This window comes from Capra hircus, chromosome 11 (assembly GCF_001704415.2).
Source record: "Capra hircus breed San Clemente chromosome 11, ASM170441v1, whole genome shotgun sequence".
Lineage (NCBI taxonomy): Eukaryota > Metazoa > Chordata > Mammalia > Artiodactyla > Bovidae > Capra > Capra hircus.
This window is the reverse complement of record NC_030818.1, coordinates 26,390,433-26,410,951: the sequence shown is the minus strand read 5'-3', so window position 1 is coordinate 26,410,951 and position 20,519 is coordinate 26,390,433. Positions and strand designations below refer to the sequence as shown.

Here is a 20,519-nt window from a genome sequence, read left to right as displayed (position 1 = left end):
CCTCAGATGCAGACTAATGTCTAGGAAGGAATCTTCTACTTAGTTCGGAGTTTCCCAGGACTCAGCTCTGGCTGCCCCCTCCCTACCGATGCCACCTGATGCCTCCCTTTTTTGTGGGACCCGTAGGTGAACCAAGGGGGCGCTCCTCAGGCGGCTCCCGCTAAAATTGTGAGGGAACTCCCCAAGCTTCCAAGGGAAGAGGAGCTACAGATAGCTTGCGAGGGGAGTGGCCAGAGGCAATAGTGAATTAAGAGAGCTCTCCCTTACCTGCCGCAGGAGCTTCCACCGGGCGGCACCCAACGGCGCCGAGGCTGCGGGTCCCGGAGCGGCGCCGCTGTTTGCCTGGCCCTCGCCTGCCGTCTGCTCTGTTTGACCGGCGGCGGCGTCAGAGACTTGAGATTCCATTCCGCTAGAGCCTCTTATACCCAAGATCCCGCCGCCACAGCTCTCCCCTGCCAGGACCTGCCTACTTCTTCCCAGTCAGGACCTGTGACGCCAGGCCTCCCTCCCTCTGCCCTAGCTCCCGAGCCCTCCCCGAATGCCGCATTTCCGGTAGTCGCGTCTCCTTAGCAACCAGGGCAGCGCGACTCTCGGCACTGCACCATTTTGCTGGTGGCCATCTTGAGTGAGGGCAGACCAGAGGGTGCGAGAACTGTGGCAGATCTAGCGCGACCCTGCCCCTTTTTGTTCTCCTCTCTCCTGTTTCAGTTCGAGTTCTGAAGACTAGCAAAGATCCAAAAGATTTGTATTTTGAGCAATAATGATCTCAGAAGGAGAAAAATCCATTCCTGACCACAATAAAGATGGTGGAATCTGCTTAGAGCGCGTGATAGTTGGGGGTTACGTAGAACGCGTGCTGCAAACTAGCTCTCGGCGACACTGGGTAGGCAGTGGTTCTGCTAGCTGCAGAACGCAGTCTTCGGCAGGACGCGGTCGAGGTGACAGCTGCACTCCTTCCTGCGAGGTTCGGGTCCTCTGGGCGTGCCTTTACTCGTTTCGGTATCTAGAGCCAGGCTGACTTTCAATTTGCGTACGTATTGGGGGGCGTAGGCTGGGGGGTCTCGTCCCTTCACCTCTTCCTCTCCTCATCCAGCCATCCCTCAGTCCTTTAGTCCTAGCTTTTTGACCGATGTCACTTAACTGCGTGACACATGGTACCACTCTCTCGCCTCGGATGCACAGGGAAAACGAATAGGTTCTCCCAGGAACACCCGTGTGTCTGCCCTACCCCCATCGTTAACCTGCTGTCTTCTCCCTGCGGGTGGAAGATGAATGGATGGGGGCTGCCGGCAGGGATGTAGTAATTTAGAGCCTTTCTTTTATTTTCTCATACTTTACTTAATTTCTTTGTTTTTGCTGGTATCGGCTGCTCATTCCCTACTTCAACTCTCCTTTATTTTTGCTACTTCGTAGCAGATCCGAGCTGTGGTAAAGCTGACGCAGTATTTTCCCTTTGCTACCCAGAAACATTTTGTGGAAGACTTTCATGATGACATTCAACAGTGTGCAACATATCTAGATATTTCCTATCCAAAAAATAGTAGCCAAGGGTTACTGAGTGGTTACTGCGTTCCAGGCACTTGATTAAGGGTTAAACATAACTTATTGTTTCGTTCTTAGAATAGTTAGTGGAGTTATTATCTCTGTTTTACACAGGAGGAAGCTAAGCACGGGTGCTAAGTGCAGGAGTGAAGACCTGAATCCAGGTTTCTCTGACTTAACTACTCACTAGCCTTACTTACCTTGCTAGATAGGTTAGAAAGAATGGGCTTTCCAACAGAAGAGAGATGGCATCACATTTCCTGTGTGCATCCTGAAGTGTTTTTTGCAACTAAAGAGCAAAGTCCAGTTGTTTTTATTTGCAGATAGACATTTCTCTATCACTTTCTGTAGAAGTGACCTGGGGTAGTTGCTTAAACCTCCCTGAGCCACAGTTTGCTCACCTGTAAGATCCACATAATAGCTACTGTATCAGGTTCCTATGAAGTTTAAATTAGATCAAGTATATGAAAGCATCTGGCATGTAGGAAACACTCAATAAATACTAATCCCTTCTCTGCCTTTATTCAGTAATTAGTCTTTTCCAGTTCATCCTGCATATATTGCGTTGGCCGAAAAGTTCATTTAGGTTTCTCCATAACATCTTGTGAAAAACTGGAAGGAACTTTTTGACCAACCCAATACACATAAAAGATAAGATCTGAATTATGTAAAATCAAAGCCGGTTTGCCTTTAAAAGCCCTCAGAGTTCCTGAGACGCCCCCATTAAGTCTTTGTATTTATTGCAGATTTTTATTTTGTTTTTTCATTTTTGTTTTTTTTTTTTTTAGTTTGCCCATGTGTGTACCAGAATCAGTGCTGCATAGTTTGAGCCTGATAAGATTGACCTTACTAAAGAGACATTTAAGTCACATCTGCCAAGAAATATGACTTGAATGAAACTAACTTGTACAAGTTTTCAATACTTTTAACCTGAGTTATCAGCTGTCTGCAGTTATTTGTAACCTGAGGGGTACACAGCCCCAAAGGGGAAAGTTAAGAGCTGCAGATCTTAGATGCTCTGAGAACCCACTGCTGTACAGTCATTCCTATGAAAATCATTCATGTGCTGGCAGCCCATAAGAGAGCGTAAACCAGGGACTTTGATACCATGCAGCAGAAGAGCAAACTGTTTCTCCAGGCTTTGAAGTATAGTATTCCTCACCTTGGGAAATGCATGCAGAAAGAGCACTTGAATCACTGTAACTTCGCTGATCATTATTTCAATAGAATAAAATTGAAAAAATATCACCTAACCAAGTGTCTGCAGAATAAACCCAGGATCTCAGAGTTAGCAAGAAACATCCCAAGTCGGAACTTCTTATGTAAGGTATGGACTGTTTAAATTAACCTCTGTGTAGGCCTTTAATATTAATTTTAGCTTAAAAGTAAAGAATGGGTAGGAAATCAGTTACTAATTTTTTCAGTAAATCTAGTTTGATTTTTTTAATGGTCAGATTCAATTGTCTGTAGTCATATGTAAGTATAAAAGAATATATACATATATATTTATAGAGCGCTAATGTAATATGTAAAAATGTACATTTATAAAAAATGATTCACCTTAGGATTCCTTCCTGTGCTACCAGTGCAGCTCAAAGTATAATTTGCCTTCTAAAATTCCTGGACTGTTATAATAACTCTTAATAAAATCTAATAATATGCTGATTGTTTTATGAAGCCGAAATTAGTAAACTTTAGTGAAAACCACTTAATTGTGCTACTTCTCTGTTAAAAATTGAAAGAAGGATTTGCATTCTTGACCACTGTGTTCCTCTAGAAGATGCTTTCGGGCTATTGTACTCTGGCCAGCCCCCAAGCATGACCTCAACCTTGAGGACCTATTGCCCTTGTATGTAGAATGAGCACATTTCCTCTGTTGCCTCTGACAGTTTCAGTCTACACCTATTGTCCATTTGTAGTTATTGACAGTGTCCCCTTTCCTCCCAGAAGTGCCTTAGGTTGGCAAGTTATGTGCTCATCCTAGTTATTTGAGTTAAGCAGCTGGCGCTGTTGCCCCTTTGACATAACTTCCCCTACCGCATACTTGCTATGTCCTTAGATTCCTTAAATTGTATTTAGGAGTAATATTCTTGCAATATTTTAGCATATTTTGTTATTTTCGTATTTTAATTTCTAGTTTCATACTAATATTTTTAGTCTCTTTTGACTTTTTTATTGTAGTAGAGTATATGTAACAAAATTTTCCATTTTAACCATTTGAAGTGTATAATTCCATGACATTAATTACATCACAGTGTTGAACAGCTGTTACCACTATTTCCAAAATCCTGTGGTCACCTGAAAAAAATATACCTAGAATTCCCCACTCCTGCCTTTACTGAACCATGGAAACCTTTAACCTACTTTATGTCTCTATAATTTGCCCATGTTAGATAATTCATATAATTGAAATTATATAATATTTGTCCTTTTGTGTTTGGTTTATTTCACTTACATTGTTTTCAAAGTTCACCCATATTGTAGCATATATGGGAAATTTGTTCCTTTTAGTGGCTGAATAATACTTCTTTTATAAACCATATTTTATTTATCCGTTCATCTGTTGATAGACACTTGAGCAGCTTCTTCTGTTTATAAAAATGATTTTTTAATCCTATTTTACTCAATTCTTCTGGTTTTTTGTTTCATTTTTGTTCTTTCAGTAGCTCATATTTATTTATTGTGGGGCATTTTTATTGTTGTTTGCTTTCAACTTTTTAATCTTAGTCCTAGACTTCTGCTCTTTACATTTCGGTCATCCAAATTTTTCTTTTTATAGCATCTTAGTTTAGTTTAGCACTTTCCTTTCTTACTCAAATTTTTCAATGTCTTTTATTTCATTTTTACCCTTTGCGTTTGTATTTGTACACATGTCCTACTTGAGAAAGGTAAACTTTAAAACTTTACCTATTGGACACATTTTAGACATTTATATCATTATATTTTGAATTGTATCTGAAACATTTTGTTATCTTGTGCTTTTATCCTTAGTCTCAATTTATAAATAGTAGGCAGGAATTACCCTCAGAGTGACAGCTGTAAGATTAGCTCACACCCTATGCAGGAGTTGGACTATTTTTTCCCTCTACTTGTCATGAAGCAACTTTTCAGTCCTCTTTCATAGAACCCTGTTGTCTGGAAGCTTTAACCTGCCTCAGTGGCTTAATAATTCCTTCACCTGGTAATGGTCTGGCTTTCGCATGTCACACATCAACCATTCCTTCTGTGAGAAATTATGTGATCTAAGAGCTGTAGTTCCTGTCCTTTATGATCACTGGGACCTGGGGAAGCTGTGAAGAGATCTGTAGTCAAAAGTGCACAGCTAAGTAAGCATTCACTCAGTTTCAACTTTGTCTACTCTTATGGGAACAACCTGGAGAAGGAAATGGCAACCCACTCCAGTATTCTTGCCTGGGGAATCCCATGGACAGAGCCTGGAGGGCTACAGTCTGTAGGGTCACAAAAGAGTCAGACACAACTTAGCAGCTAAGTAACAACAACAAATGGGAATAGCAAAGTAGAAAAAGTAATTAGTGCCTTTTAGGCAAATTAAAATATATTTACTTAAAGACTTGCTTAGATAAGTTAACTCTTGGAGTAAGGGAGGGAAGTCTGTGTAATAAAAATGCCAGAAAGAAGAGCTGTAGCCATGCGTGGTATGTCAGGACTCTAATCTCTCTAACTGGAAATAAAGGGGTGAGTTTCACGTTGGTGCTCTCTAGAAGTCTTCCAAATGCTAAAATTTCATTATTTTATATCTCTACCTTGTTAACTCACCAATAACTATATATATGTTTGGGAACTCTATAGTACCAACTCCTGCAGTTTGGCTTTGTATCAGAAATCCTGGGAAATGTTTCAGAAATACAAATTCTTGGGTCTCAGCCCACATCTGCTGGGTCAGAATCTACTGGCTGAGGCCTGGGGATCTGTTTTTTTCTCTTAAGTTCCTCAAGCAATTCTGAAATTCCCAGTCTGCCAATGATGGCGGATCTGCATTTAGGAACTAGACACACTTGTGATCAAATGTTGCTGACCTAAACCTCACTGAATTCATTCATTTCTGAAGCTCTTTCTGGCAGGTACTGTGACTTTCCATTTAACATCAGTCAGATGGCAAGATGAACTTATTCCATTACACTAAGGCACCAACTAGTAATCGAAGGCTAGTATCAAACCAGATACCCCATTTTTTTATCTTTCACATCATCCTGTTCTGCTTTGCCTACAGAAATAATTCCTGAAATTTTTGATCATTTGAGATACAAAAAGAAAACCAAATAAGGGGAAAAAAAGGTTAAACATTTGTCCATTGACTCTTTCTGCAATATAGATTAGCAGTTCTTATAGCAGCCACTAAGATAGGTTGACAGATATTTCCTTCACTGGCATTAGTGATCTGTGATTTGTGGGAATCACTGGTTCTGAAGGTTCAAAACTTGGGAAAGCCAGAAAGAACAAAACTGTAGTCTCACAATAGTTTTTTTTTTTCCTTTCTTGATAATAGTTCACGGAGGGGGACTGCATTATAGGTGCCAATTCTTTATTGGGTTTTTCCTCCACGTTCCATTTATTCTTTAACCTCCTGGAGTATGGCTCCTACCCCCACTAAAAACCCATCATTGTTGCCAAAGATGTAACATATTTCAGCCCAGTAGGCACTTCCCTTTCTTCCTCTTAGAGAAGCTCTCAGCAGATTTGACATCCTTGACCAATCTTTCCTTGAAACACTTTTTTGGCCTCATGAGTCCATGTTTTCCTGGCTTTCCTTTTCCTGCCTTACAAACCAACCCTCCTCAATCTCCTTTTCTGACTTTTCTTCCATATGACTTCTCAACTTTGAAGTTTCTCAGACTTTGGTTCTGGCGCTTTTTTACTCTCTTTAATTTCTTCCTAAGTAATTTTATCCATTCCCTTGGATTTAGTATCATAGCAGTTATTATCTTCATCCCAGATCCACCTGTGAGCTGCACAGAATTAATCTCTAATTGGACATCTTACTGACTTCTCAAACTATCCACACTTGAACTTCAACTCTCCCAATCCTGACTCAGCTCTTCTTTGTCTCGTTGCTCTGTATGCACTTGTTCAAGCCAGAATGTGGGAAAACATTAACCTGCCATCGCATCCATTAACAGTGTATACCTAGCTTCCTGATTTTTACCATATCACAATACCACCTGGGCTATTATTTACTTAATTATTTTCGCTTAACTGACTTGTCTTATCCCAAGGAATAATAGTCATCAGTCTGATGTGTTTGTTATATTCTTTCTAATAAAATATTCATATACCTCAAATCATATATACCATCATGTCTGACATGCTTTCAGAAACACATTAACCTCCAAAATACATGGTGAATCTGTCCGTATTCTCTATCTCTACCATTATCACTCAGTCATCCTTCATCTGGGTCACTGGTTGAAGCCACCTAACCAGGTTCTTTGCTTGCCTTCTTCTCATCTAACCCATTTTCATACATTTGGAAGAGTGATCTTATAAATTAAATCATGTCACTCCACAGCTTAAAAACCCTTCCAGAAGTTCTTTTTTTTTTTTTTTTTTTAAGAAATTAGTGTCTTTATTTTTATTTATTTTTTGGCAACACCGTGCAGCATGAGAGATCTTAGTTCCCTGACCAGAAATGAACCCAGGCCTTCTGCATTGAGAGTGTGGAATCTTAACCACTGGACCACCAGGGAAGTCCCCAGAAGCTCTTAACACATAAACTCCCATTTTCCTAATCATGTTCCTCAAGACCTTGCAAGATCTAGTCCTTATCTCATTTCTCTAGGGAAAGAAGAAGAATAAAGAAGTAGATGAATAAAATAAATAGTATATCAGAGAAAATAGGTACAATGAAAAATAAAATAGGACAAGGAAAGATTAAATAAACCATTTGGGGCTAGGAATAATTCTTATTTTGGTTGAGTGGTCAGGGCAGGCCTAACTGAGAAAAAAGACTACATTTGAGCAATAGCTTCAAGTGGGTGTTTGGGCATAGGGCAGTAAGTTCTAAGAAAGTGAGGTGGAAGCAAGCTTGACATGGTCAAAAAACATGAAGGAGCCCAGTGTGGCTCAGAGTCAGTGGACATAGGAGGAGTGTAGTAGCAGATGAGGTCAGCAAGCTTTCTAATGGGGCAGAATTCTTTAGGACTCTAGACCATCATAAGGATTTTCCATTTTCCTCTTTAACAAGATGGGAAAACTTTGGGTTGGATGTTGAGTGAAGGAGTAATATGGTCTGACTTTAGGTTCACTCTAGTTTCTTGGTTGAAAATAGACTGTAGAAAGCAGAGGCAGAAACAGAGCATTTTGGCTCTTGCAATAATCCAAAGAGAAATGATACTGGTATCACCAGAATAGTAAAGGTGTGAGATGTGCTCAGATTCAAGATATATCTTGAAAGTAGAATTGACAAGATGTTCACATCAGTGGTTGCTAGAGAGAAAGACAAAACTAAAACTTTCAAGCGTGAGGAGCTGGAAAGACAGTTGTCATTTATGAAGATAGGAACAATTGCATAAAGAACATTAGATTTTTGTGGGGAGAGGGAAAATGGGGATATTGGATATTCAGTGCTGGACTTTTTTTTTTTTTTTTTTTTTTAATTGTTAGAAGTCCAAGTAGAAAATAATGAGTATTGTAGTCAGTTTCCCTGTTCAGGGAAAAGGATCAGGCCAGAGATATAAATATAGGAGTCCTAGAAAATCAACAGCATTTACTATTTAGCATCATAAGACTGTTTGAGATCACCAAGGGAATTAGTGCAGACTACAGATAAAAGAAGTGGTCCAGGGCATTTTAATGTTAAGAGCCAAGGAGTTGAGTAGGAACTAGCTGAAGAGACTGAGAAGGGCCAGTGAAATAGAAGGCAAGCAATGTGAAGTGAAGTGAAGCCTGGAAGCCAAGTGAAGTGTTTTTAGGAGGTGGAAGTGATCAACTGAATGATGATGCTGATAGCTCTCAAGTACTGTGATTACCTAGAATTAACATCGGTACTTCTTGATGTAGGGGTCATCAGTGACCTTGACAAGAGCAGTCACTGGAATGAGAAGGGCAAAAATCTTACTGGGCTCATAGAGAGGAATTAGAAGCAGGGAACGTAGGAGACAAGTCTTGCAAAGGGTTTCACAGATGCTTAGTATGAAAGTGAAAGTGTTTGCGACCTCATGAACAGATGCTTAGCATCAGTTCAGTCCAGTTCAGTCACTCAGTCGTGTCTGACTCTTTGCGACCCCATGAATTGCAGCACGCCAGGCCTCCCTGTTCATTACCATCTCCCAGAGTTCACTCAGACTCACGTCCATCGAGTCCGTGATGCCATCCAGCCATCTCATCCTTGGTCGTCCCCTTCTCCTCCTGCCCCCAATCCCTCCCAGCATCAGAGTTTTTTCCAATGGGTCAACTCTTCTCATGAGGTGGCCAAAGTACTGGAGTTTCAGCTTTAGCATCATTCCTTCCGAAGATATCCCAGGGCTGATCTCCTTCAAAATGGACTGGTTGGATCTCCTTGCAGTCCAAGGGACTCTCAAGAGTCTTCTCCAACACCACAGTTCAAAAGCATCAATTCTTTGGCGCTCAGCCTTCTTCACAGTCCAACTCTCACATCCATACATGACCACAGGAAAAACCATAGCCTTGAGTAGACGGACCTTAGTTGGCAAAGTAATGTCTCTGCTTTTGAATATGCTGTCTAGGTTGGTCATAACTTTTCTTCCAAGGAGTAAGCATCTTTTAATTTCATGGCTGCAGTCACCATCTGCAGTGATTCTGGAGCCCAAAAAAATAAAGTCTGCCACTGTTTCCACTGTTTCCCCATCTATTTCCCATGAAGTGATGGGACCAGATGCCATGATCTTCGTTTTCTGAATGTTGAGCTTTAAGCCAACTTTTTCTCTCTCCTCTTTCACTTTCATCAAGAGGCTTTTTAGCTCCTCTTCCCTTTCTGCATAAGGGTGGTGTCATCTGCATATCTGAAGTTATTGATATTTCTCCCGGCAATCTTGATTCCAGCTTGTGTTTCTTCCAGTCCAGCATTTCTCATGATGTACTCTGCATATAAGTTAAACAAGGTCTGCCTAAAACAGCACAGGGATGTTTCTTAAGGAAGTTTAAGATTTTTATGATTTTTAAGTGTATCGATTATTTTCTAATTTTTTTCTGCATTAATCAAAATGGGCCTAAGATATATTTCCTTTATTTGGGATTACATTGATAGATTTTTCTAGTGTTGAACCATCTTTTCACTCTTAAGATAAATCTTCATTGGTCACATAGGATTTTATTATCACTATTGTTTTTGTTTTGTGTTTTTCTAAAATACATTGATCTTTTATTTTAGAGTTTTTCAATCCATATTTTATAGTAAGATTGATTTTTCGTTGTCTTATATTGTCACTGTCTAGTTTTAGTGTCAGGGTTATATTAGCCTGATAAAATTAATGGAATGGTTTTATATAGTTGGCCTTTTTTTTTTTCCATAAATAGTTAATATATGAGAGGAGGATTTGAGAAAGCTACCCTTGAACTTACCTGGGTTTTGTGTCTGTTTTATAAAGGGACACTTAATTATCAATTTGTTTGATAGTTATTGGCTTATACAGCTCTTCCGTTGTTTGAATCAGTTTTGCTAATTTATTTTCTGAAAAATTATCCATTTTATCATATTTTCAAATGTATTAGCATAAAGAACTTTATTGTAATTTTTAAAAATCTTTGTTATATCTGTAATTATGCCATCTTTTTCATTTCTAATACTTTTGTCTTTTTAAGTCAAGTTTTATACATGTCTTTCTTCTTGTTTAGTCGCTAAGTTGTGTCCGACTCTGTGACCCCTTGGACTGCAGCACTCCAGGCCTCCTTGTCCTGGGCCTCCCTGTCAGCCTCCCATGTCTTTCTTAGTACATCTTTAAAAGAACCAACTTTTTCTATTTTGTTGGTCCTTTCTTTAGTTTCTTTATCAATTTCATTGAAACAAATTAAATTTATTTCCTTTCTTCTACTTACTTTAGGTTTACTCTTCTCTTTTTCTGTCTTAAATTGAAATTCTCCATATTGCGTAATTTCAGGGGACTCATAATGTCAGCTTGTCCCACTGTTCATATGCTAAGCTTAATAATTTCAATAAAGGTGATAATTGCTAGTTCTCTCCATTGTTAAGGGGCCATTATTCCCTTTGCAATTACTAAGTAGAATGTAGGGTAATACTTTGTGCAAATATTTTACTACCCAGTATCATTTCACCTAATGAGTTTAATAACCATGGATAATCTTTACCCTAATCACTTGTTTCAGTGGGGGTTGCTAATGTTTTTCTATTTCTGTTATTCTTTCTACATTTATTAGCTAGTATTATTCTGTAAAAAACGTTTTCCCCCCTTTTTGTAGTCTTTTTATTTTTTTATTTTAGTTTGGCGTGTGTTTTTATTTTTACTTCTTTTTAAATTTTTGTGAGTTTTTAAAGTGATCATTTACAGTCATTATTATTTTTGATGCTCAAACTGCCCTAAATGTGGCTAGTAGGAACCCCCTCAAACTGGCCCTTGTGTTCTTTTCACGCATCTCCATAAACCTTTGAACATTTCTTGCTTTCTAACACAAAACGCCCTAAGCCTACTTTTTACTCTCCCTGTCCCAGACTTGGAATTAGCCATTTATTAATGGCACCATCTTTACTCAGAGCTGCCCAGTGTTCTTTCTTCTGTTGTGTGATTTTTGTCTTTAGAGTTCAGTGATGTTGCTGTAATAAAGTTTACATATTCCATTTTTCTATCTTAAGAGTTTTCATTATTAAAATGGTTTTGTAGTAGGCCACCCAGAAGATGAGGAAGACTGGTTCTTTTTTCCATTAATAAAGTGACACTGTACATGTAAGCTCTTAAAATTTAAAGTTAAAGCTCTCCTCAGCTCAGCTCCATTAGGCAGTTTATGCCCTTAAAACCAATGAACTGTTAATGTATTAAGATACTTGGCTAAAATCGAGTTTAGCTGCATACCCTAATGATAATGCTAGCTAGCATTGAAATGAAAGCTTGGAACATCCAGTGAGTATTGTTGAAGACAGAACTTAAACCAAAACCAACTTGGAGTACTTTGTGAATATTATATAAAATCTCAGTTTCCCTGGTAGTATTTCCTTTTGAGGAATCATTTACAAAATGTTTGAACTCTACTTCTACTTTATTAAGGCAGTTCAAAATTCTGTTGATTTCAGGGTTTTTTTGGTTCAGATATACTCAGTTTATTTGGATTTGTGACACAGAAAAAAAATTAAGACTGTTTAAGGTAAGTGTAGGAGGACAGGTATTGGGCCCAGCCTTGTTGCCTTTAGTCCTGCCTTAGCCACGGCTCTCAGTAATAAAGAACCAGTGTTGAAAAGCGGCAGAGCCCAGCTCCTGGTTTGGAATGTGCTAGGGGCTGCAAGGTAGTAGAAAGAGGTACTTTCTTTGTAGCTCTCCTGACTCTAATTATAATAGGAATTAACAGAACAGATAAGCATATATCTGGAAATAAAAAATCAGCTCCTATACCTCATGAGAAGAGTTAACTCATTGGAAAAGACCCTGATGCTGGGAGGGATTGGGGGCAGGAGGAGAAGGGGACGACAGAGGATGAGATGGCTGGATGGCATCACCGACTCGATGGACATGAGTTTGGGTAAACTTCGGGAGTTGGTGATAGACGGAGAGGCCTGGAGTGCTGCGATTCATGGGGTCGCAAAGAGTTGGACACGACTGAGCGACTGAACTAACTAATCACTAAGTTGTAGTTTCAAGAAGGATTTCTAGTGATCTGTTTCATGCTTTAGATGATAATAAGAATCTATTGGTATAGATATTTTGCCTCACTAAAGATCAACACCAATTTTGTAGAGATACTTAAAAAAAAAAAAAAGGTAAACATAGGGGCCTCTAGTATTTGAACGTGTTACTCAAGCGCATTAATTATATTATTGAAGTACAGAGTAAATAACTTGGGCAACGACCATTATAGCTAATGTGAATCTAATCCAAATCATAAAGCATCCCCAAAAGTCTTAAAACTTTGTGAAAATGATTAATTTTCCATTTAATTTGCTTTGGTGATTTTTCTATTTTATTCTTGTGTTTAATTTTAGATTATAAACTCTTTGTGATATAGACTATATCATTTACATTCGCCACACTGTTGGTAAAGTATCATGGACACACTTGTGCAATACATATTAACCAGCTGTTGGAGGTCCTTACCAAAGGCTTAGTGCCCCTCTGGCACAAATCACTGTACAGCTGTCATCTTTGGCAGAAAGGTGACATTGAAAATCTCAACTAGAATTCTTTTCTTTAGGCAAGGCAAACTCATGGTATATTGAATTATTGAACCCTTTTTTTAATTTGAGAACTGAAATTTTTGCTGTACCCAAATGTTAATCATTCATATGATATTTATGTGCTCAGCAGACATCAACTTAAGCTCTTAGCTTATTGGGGACTCCTAATAAGACACAGTGCTTTATTTAGCTTTCACCTGTATCTCTACTCACTAATTTTCCACTATTTTTCCTTATTCTTCCTTTTTTAAGATGAATATATTATCTGATTCTTTATCTCAAAAGAGAAGTTCTGTTTTATAAAGCCTTAATTCACCATTTAATCTGATAAATAGTTCTATTTGGAGGATTCCTTATCCCCACAAGAGAAGAAAATTACAGCCAGTGAAGATAGAAAGTAACGAAAACTTCTTATCATGACTCTTGCTGTGAATAAAATAATAATGAACATTTATTGATAATGTTAATGTCTTCCTCTGCCTTCGGCTTTTTTCTCATTTTAGGAGGTCTTTTAGTACTTTATAAAATTCAGCAGACTTCTGCTTCTCACACCTGGCTATTAAATGTGTTTAAGTGTTCATAGGGTTTCATTTATTGCTTTCCCATAGTATTTCTGAACAGTCCTCTGAACTTCTAGTACCTCTGCCTCTTCAGGACTCACACATTTAAAGTAACGTGTGCATGTGCGCCCAGTCGTGGCCACCTCTGCGACCCCGTGGACTGTAGCTGGCCAGGCTCCTCTGTGCAATTTCCCAGGCAAGAGTACTGGAGTGGGGTGCCATTTCCTTTTGTAGTCATTAAGTATCAACCTCATCTTCTTTCTTTACATTTTTAACTGAAAAAGGGGAAATGACTTATTAAACTTATGAAACAATATATAAGATCTGTGAAACGCAGTTTATTTCATAGGTATACATCTAATGTTGTATTTGCATGAGAAGGAAATAAGAATTATCTTTAAAAGGTGAAAGTTTTTTTTTTTCTAGTTGAAATATTATGATCATACTGATAAAACTTTTTTCCAGAATTTTCTGTCTAGTAAACAGGGAAACGAAAAACCCCTTTCAGAAAACATGGATGCGTTTGAAAAAGTGAGAGCAAAATTAGAAACACAGCCACAAGAAGAATACGAAATCATCAATGCAGAGGTAACGTATCTCATCTCTGTTTTTTTAAACCTTATATTACCAGTGGGGATACAAATGAAATACCTTATTTTTTTTTTAATTAATACCTTATGATTTATAATGTTTATGATTTATAAACATAAGCCCACATCCAAATTAGACTGATTTTGGCCTTTAATATGTGCTGAAAAACTTAAAGAACAAAGAATAAGCTAATTATGATCCTTTAAATAAATTGTAAAGATCAAAGCCAAGATGAATTTCCAAGCATATTGTATTAATTTTGGCTTTGGAAACCAATTCTGCTTTTAAATTTTTAAAAATAATTCTAGTGAGAAGTTCAAGTGAAACTAAGTCAGTGCTTCATTATTTGAAAAGTGTTTGATTGTTCTAGCTATACTTTTTTTTTTAATAAAAGAAAATTCACTTTGAACAGTTTAATACCAGGAAAGCCAAGTATTTGCTTGACCTTTTTGTGTTTACCACACTCATAGATATTCAGTTGAAAATGACTGAACATACATGTTAAATTTCTTTTTTGAAAAATTTTTTGATAAGAATGGAAAACAGAACCACAGCTTATGAGTGAAAATTGCATACACAGTAGAATGAAAATAGCAATACAGTCCATGGAGCTACAGAGAGCCCAACATGACTTAGTGGCTGAACAACAAAGAATCAGAAATTCCAGATTCAAATCACACCATTTAACTAGCAGGTAGTAAATGTCTTAAGCTGCCTAATATCATATCAGTCAATCAGTTGCATTTAATATGTAGGAATTAGACAAGAGCATGATTCATGTATTGGTAATGGTCTTTCTCTCTCTCAAATTGCCTTTATCTGTCACCTCTACAGAGGGTAAGATGCTTTGTGTACAGTCAGATCAAACCATGAACAGTTGGCAGTGACAGCATATTTTAGAGGAAGGAATCTCAGAAAGGTATTGACTGGGTTTTCAGGCTAGTCTTCAGTCATGGTTTTCGCATCTGCATAATTTTGGTTTATCTTAACGATGCCACTTGATGTCTGCTAATTGTCAAATGTTCCAAAAATAAAGCTAACGTGGTTCGTACATTCATGAGAACTGACATAGGTTTTGTTTTGCCTTCTCTTTGTTTCTTTCATTTATGTATTAGAAATGCCTCCAATGATTGGAAACATATGGAAACCATATCTTGATCACTGTATTATATATTTATATCCATTTGATTTTTTTTTATGTTTATTCATAGACTTCAACAGGTCTGCTTTTATAAAAGATCTCATTTCTTCATCTTGAATAGTCAGACCATTAAACAATTAATTAAATTGTGTTTAAACTAGTAGATAAATTATTATTATTAAATAAACCATTTGTTTCTTTACATTGTCAGATTAAACATGGTGGTTTCGTTTATTATCAAGAGGGCTGCTGCTTGGTTCGTTCCAAAGATGAAGAAGGTACCGTACAGTTTTCCTTTTTAAGAAACACTTGATTTTTCTGATTTCACATTTTTCATGAGAAATTTGGTATTGATTTTTGTAATTTGTATTTTCTGTTGCAGTATAGTTGATTTACAGTTATTAGTTTCATATGTACTGTAAAGTGATTCAGTTACACACATACATATATCCATTTTTCAGATTCTTTTCCCATATAGGTTGTTATAACATATTGAGTAGAGTTCCCTGTGCTATACATTAGGTCCTTGTCGATTATCTGTTTTATATATAGTAGTGTATATGTTAATCCCAAACTCCTAATTTATCCCTCCCCTCTACATTTCCCCTTTTGTATCGTTAAGTTTGTTTTCAAAGTCTGTGAGCGTGTTTATCTTTTGCAAATAAGTTTCTTTGTATCATTTTTTTTTTAGATTCTACATATTAAGTGATATCATATGAAACTTCTCTTTTTCTATCTGACTTACTTAGTATGACACTCTCTAGGTCCATCCATGTTGCTGCAAATGGCATTGTGTCATTCTTTTTGATGGCTGAGTAATATTCCATTGTGTATCTATATCTGTACATCTTCATCCATTCCCCTGTCACTGGCCATTTAGGTTGCTTTGAGTCTCGGCTATTATAAAGAGCACTGCAGTGAACACTGGGGTTCATGTATCTTTTTGAATTATGGTTTTCTCTGGATATATGCCCAGGGGGATTGCTGGATCATATGGTAGTTCTGTTTTTCGTTTTTTAAGGAACCTCCATACTGTTCTCTGTAGTGGTTGTACCAATTTACATTCTCATGAACAGTGTAGGAGGGTTCCTTTTTCTCCACACACCGTCCAGCATTGGTGTTCAGGCCCCTACTGGCCTTCAAAGCCAAATGCTCTGGAGGCTCCTTCCAATGCCAAACCCTCAGGCTGGGGAGCCTGCCATGGGACTTGGAACTCTCACTCCTGTGGGAGAGCCTTTGTGATACAATTATTTTTCCAGTTTGTGGCTTGCCCACCCAATGGTTGGGATTTGATTATATCATGAAAGCGTTCCCCCACCCCAACCCCTGACTGTCTCATTGTAGCTTCTTCTTTGTCTTTGGATGTAAAGTATGTTTTTTTGATAGGTTCCAGTCTTTTGGGTCAGTGGTTGTTCAACAGTTAGTTGTGATTTTGGTGTTTTCATGAGAGGAAGTGAACTCAAGTCCTTCTCCTACTCTGTCTTGTCGGAAATTAAGGGCTGCTTTTACTGTGTATGCTTGCTGCTGCTTTCCTCAACATATGTGGCCATTATCCCGATGATATGGGGTGCGCTGGTGTGGTGGTCCGTGTATACTCCCAGGACAGAAGGGACAATGATTGGTACCCACTCAGTCCCTATACATGCTGCCTAAAAGGCTGGTATTGATTTTCAAAGATATAAAAAATAGGTTTTGATTATTGATTTTTATCTTTATTTTAAATGACTAGCTTTTAATATCTGGGTTTGCCTAAGCTAGAATTAATACTTAACACTCAGAAGCTTTGACAGAGAAAATGGAGGTGAGAACCAGCATTTTTTGAGCCTCTACCAAATCCCAGTTACTATGCTAGGCACAACATAGATTACTTAGTGTCACAGTTTCTTACTTTCCTAGGTTCTATATGGTCTATAAATATTAGACTAACTGTATCAAGTAACATCACATAGGCTGATGCATAGAGTAATACTGAATAGGATATTGTAATATTAAATAACAAATGCCATTCTCTACACACATCAAGCTACTGTCAATGCTGAAGGAAGCCATAATGTAGCATCTTACAGAAGTGGAATGCTACTCTAAAACACTGAAATATAGTTTTTAAAAAATTTTAAGTATATCTTATGGAATTATCTCCTCTACTTTTTTCTTTATGCAGCAGACAATGATAACTATGAAGTTTTGTTCAATTTGGAGGAACTTAAATTAGAGCAGCCCTTCATTGACTGTATCAGAGTTGCTCCTGATGAAAAATATGTAGCTGCCAAGATAAGAACTGAGGATTCTGAAGCATCTACTTGTATAGTTGTGAAGCTCAGTGATCAGCCTGTAATGGAAGCTTCTTTCCCAAATGTGTCTAGTTTTGGTAAGACACCAACTAAAACATTGAAAAGACAACAGCAAGAGAATTGTCTACACTTTTGAGACATTTTTATTTGCCCACATGAATGAATCAGAAGATGAATGCCTGATCTGTTTATCCTTGTGGACTCCATACCTTCCTCTGTGCCTCTTAACCAGGAGACCTTCCCTTCTTTAGTTAAATATCCAAATTCATGTCCGTGTTTTTAAAAGTATTATAATCAGAGTCTAGGTTGCACAGTGTATGTTAATGTATCAGTAATATATATCAGTGCATGCATGCTAAGTCAATTCAGTCATGTCTGACTCTTTGCAACCCTGTAAACTGTAGCCCACCAGGCTCCTTATCAGTAATGTGTCAGTAATAATATTCTTTGCTATTACTTAGAGTACATGTTCACATATAAATTACATCTTAATATTTTATTCAATTTTAGGCTAGGGTATTTTTTTAATTTCCCATCATCTTGTGCAGCCATTGTAGCTGGGGTCTCTACCAAGGAACTCTGGAACAAGATAAATTAACTTTTGGTTTGTTTGTTTTTTCGACCACATAGCTTGTGGGATCTTAGTTCCCTGACTAGGGACTGAACCACACCCTGGCAGTGAAAGTGCCAAGTCCTAATCACTGGATGACCAAGGAATTCCCTGAACTAACTTATTCATCATTAAAGTTATGATATTTTTACCAGTATAACCAACTTTAAATTTTATCACTTATCATTGAGTGATTATATATATATGTGTATGTGTGTGTGTGTATATATATATATACACACACACAGAGACTTTATCCTCCCTTTCATTTTCTGCCATAAATTTCTCCATTGTTTAATAAAGAAATGTTTTTACAATGAATTAGAATTATATCCTATCAAATTTTTTCTAAGACATACCTCTTGTACATTTAACCTCTAAAATCAGAAAGCATGTTATACAATGATGTCTTTCAGTCACTGTCAGCCAGGTGGCAGTCATGACGTAATTGTATGAATACTTTAATTTACAGCTTCCGGTAGGATCTAGAAAACACCAGCATGTGACTGATTCGTGTTGTTATACAGCAGAAACCAACACAAAATTATAAAGCAATTTTCCACCAATTAAAAACTAAGATTTTTTTTAAAGCTTAGTTTGAGATAAACTGTAACTTGAAAACACAAAAACATTTAGGCATGAGAGGAAGTGATCCAGTATTTCTACAAACTTAAATATGGGCTTCCCAGGTATCTCAGATGGTAAAGAAACCACCTGCAGTGCGAGAGACCTGGGTTTGATCCCTAAGTTGGGAAGATCCCCTGGAGGAGGACAGGACAACCCACTCCAGTATTCTTGTCTGGAGAATCCCATGGACAGAGGAGCCTGGTGGGCTGTAGTCCATGGGGTTACAAAGAGTCGGACACGACCAAACGTCTAAGCACAAGAGCATGAAATTTAAACATAATCGATCTGCTGAAAGCAGATGTGACTTTACCAAAGTCTTTCCTAAATATTGAGTGTTCAACTCTTATTTAGAAACTTGAGTACCTTGAAACTGATAACTACAAAACTTAGAATTGATGTAGTAGTATCTTATTCTTTGGAAATAACAGGGTTAGATATAATCAAACCTGTATTCAATTTAGATTGCCAGAGATAAACTTACGCATCTCTTCTGTTTGACACTCAGAATGCACTGTGCCTTTTTTTCTTTAACTGTAAATAGGTGGCTATATATAATTATTTAATTATTTTCTTTTAGAATGGGTAAAGGATGAAGAAGATGAAGATGTTTTATTCTACACCTTCCAGAGGAACCTTCGCTGTCATGATGTATATCGAGCCACTTTTGGTGATAACAAACGTAATGAACGTTTTTACACAGAAAAAGACCCAAGGTACTAGAACAATTCAATTAAGTCTTTATTTTCAGCATATTTCTCTGGTTATCTAAAGTGTTGTTCTTGGTTGAGTTAAAACATTGATTTTGTGGAATCAGATATAATAAGGCTAAGGTGAGCAAAGCATTCTTTTATAAGTGACTTAGATTCAAAATTGGAAACTAGTTATATTCAAACTTCAGAGTAAACACAGATATATCATTAGACTATAGGTGCTGAATTACTAACATCCTCTCTGTACTGACACGAGAGGAGTTCTTAGTTTAACACTTAAATAGCATTGTCATGCAGTACTTATGAATCTCTTGTAGGTCATAACTAGATTAACCATATCAGTTACACAGAATTCACTATTTATTTCATGTAGATTATCTAAAATTTAAATTGCTTTGCTTTGAGCCATGATATACTTTGGTCTTTAAATTTTACTTTCCCCAGTAATCTGGTAATTCTTCCTTAAAGTTAATTCTTTTTGCTTCAGGACTTATGCCTCATATTACCACTTAACCAGGCTGGGAAGGAAATGATAATAATAATCTGTCAAAGTTCCTTAACTCTTACCCAGATGTACTTTTCCAAATGATTTATAAGAAACAAATTATTTCTTAACACCAGAGTCCTGTCATCTTATACATCATTTAACAGTATGATTTGGACAATGTCTCAACAGATTTTGCAAGAGAAAAAAAAAGAGCTTTAAAAACCAATCTGTGAGTGTAAAATTGATACTCCAAACAAGAAAATTAACCCTTCACATAATAAAATCTCAAACCTGACAAGGACCTTAAAGAAAATCTTGTACAACCCCAAGTTCATATAAAGAACTTGAGGTCTGGAGAAATTATTCCAGCCCATAGAACTAATATCCTTGATCCAGTAACACTGTCATTGCTTTTTTTTCTGACGAGGATTCTATTAATGAGAATTTACTAGAACTATTCCTGTGATCCCACTATTTTATGTGTCATTTGTCAAGACTGTCTTTTGGAAATGACAGTTTATGCTAGTAATTTATTACATTATACCAATGACTTTCATTATAGACTGTTTTCTGTCTTGCAACTAAAACATACCATCTGTCTTTATATTTCTTAGTATTTTCAGTATGAATTACTTTCATAATAAGG

At 37.4% G+C, this 20,519-nt stretch overlaps 2 protein-coding genes across 8 annotated transcripts in view; one reads left to right on the top strand and one right to left on the bottom strand.

Annotated features, from left to right (window-relative positions):
* Positions 1-822, bottom strand: part of CAMKMT (calmodulin-lysine N-methyltransferase) — a 417,640-nt gene extending 416,818 nt beyond the window's left edge. The window contains exon 1 of the mRNA XM_005686557.3: positions 268-822. Within this exon, the coding sequence (XP_005686614.1) occupies positions 268-405 (138 nt within the window). The 5' untranslated portion in view covers positions 406-822. The remainder of the gene's footprint in view (positions 1-267) is intronic.
* The window catches only part of PREPL (prolyl endopeptidase-like), a 38,503-nt gene continuing 18,847 nt past the window's right edge, over positions 864-20,519 (top strand). The window contains exons 1-7 of one of the 7 annotated variants that reach the window (XM_018055183.1): positions 864-1,030; positions 1,657-1,706; positions 2,331-2,869; positions 13,882-14,004; positions 15,360-15,426; positions 17,310-17,516; positions 19,254-19,389. In XM_018055183.1, the coding sequence (XP_017910672.1) occupies positions 2,651-2,869; positions 13,882-14,004; positions 15,360-15,426; positions 17,310-17,516; positions 19,254-19,389 (752 nt within the window). In that variant the 5' untranslated portion in view covers positions 864-1,030; positions 1,657-1,706; positions 2,331-2,650. The remainder of the gene's footprint in view (positions 1,031-1,656; positions 1,707-2,330; positions 2,870-13,881; positions 14,005-15,359; positions 15,427-17,309; positions 17,517-19,253; positions 19,390-20,519) is intronic. The other 6 variants (XM_018055184.1, XM_005686554.3, XM_013967603.2 and 3 more) reach the window with 6 other exon arrangements.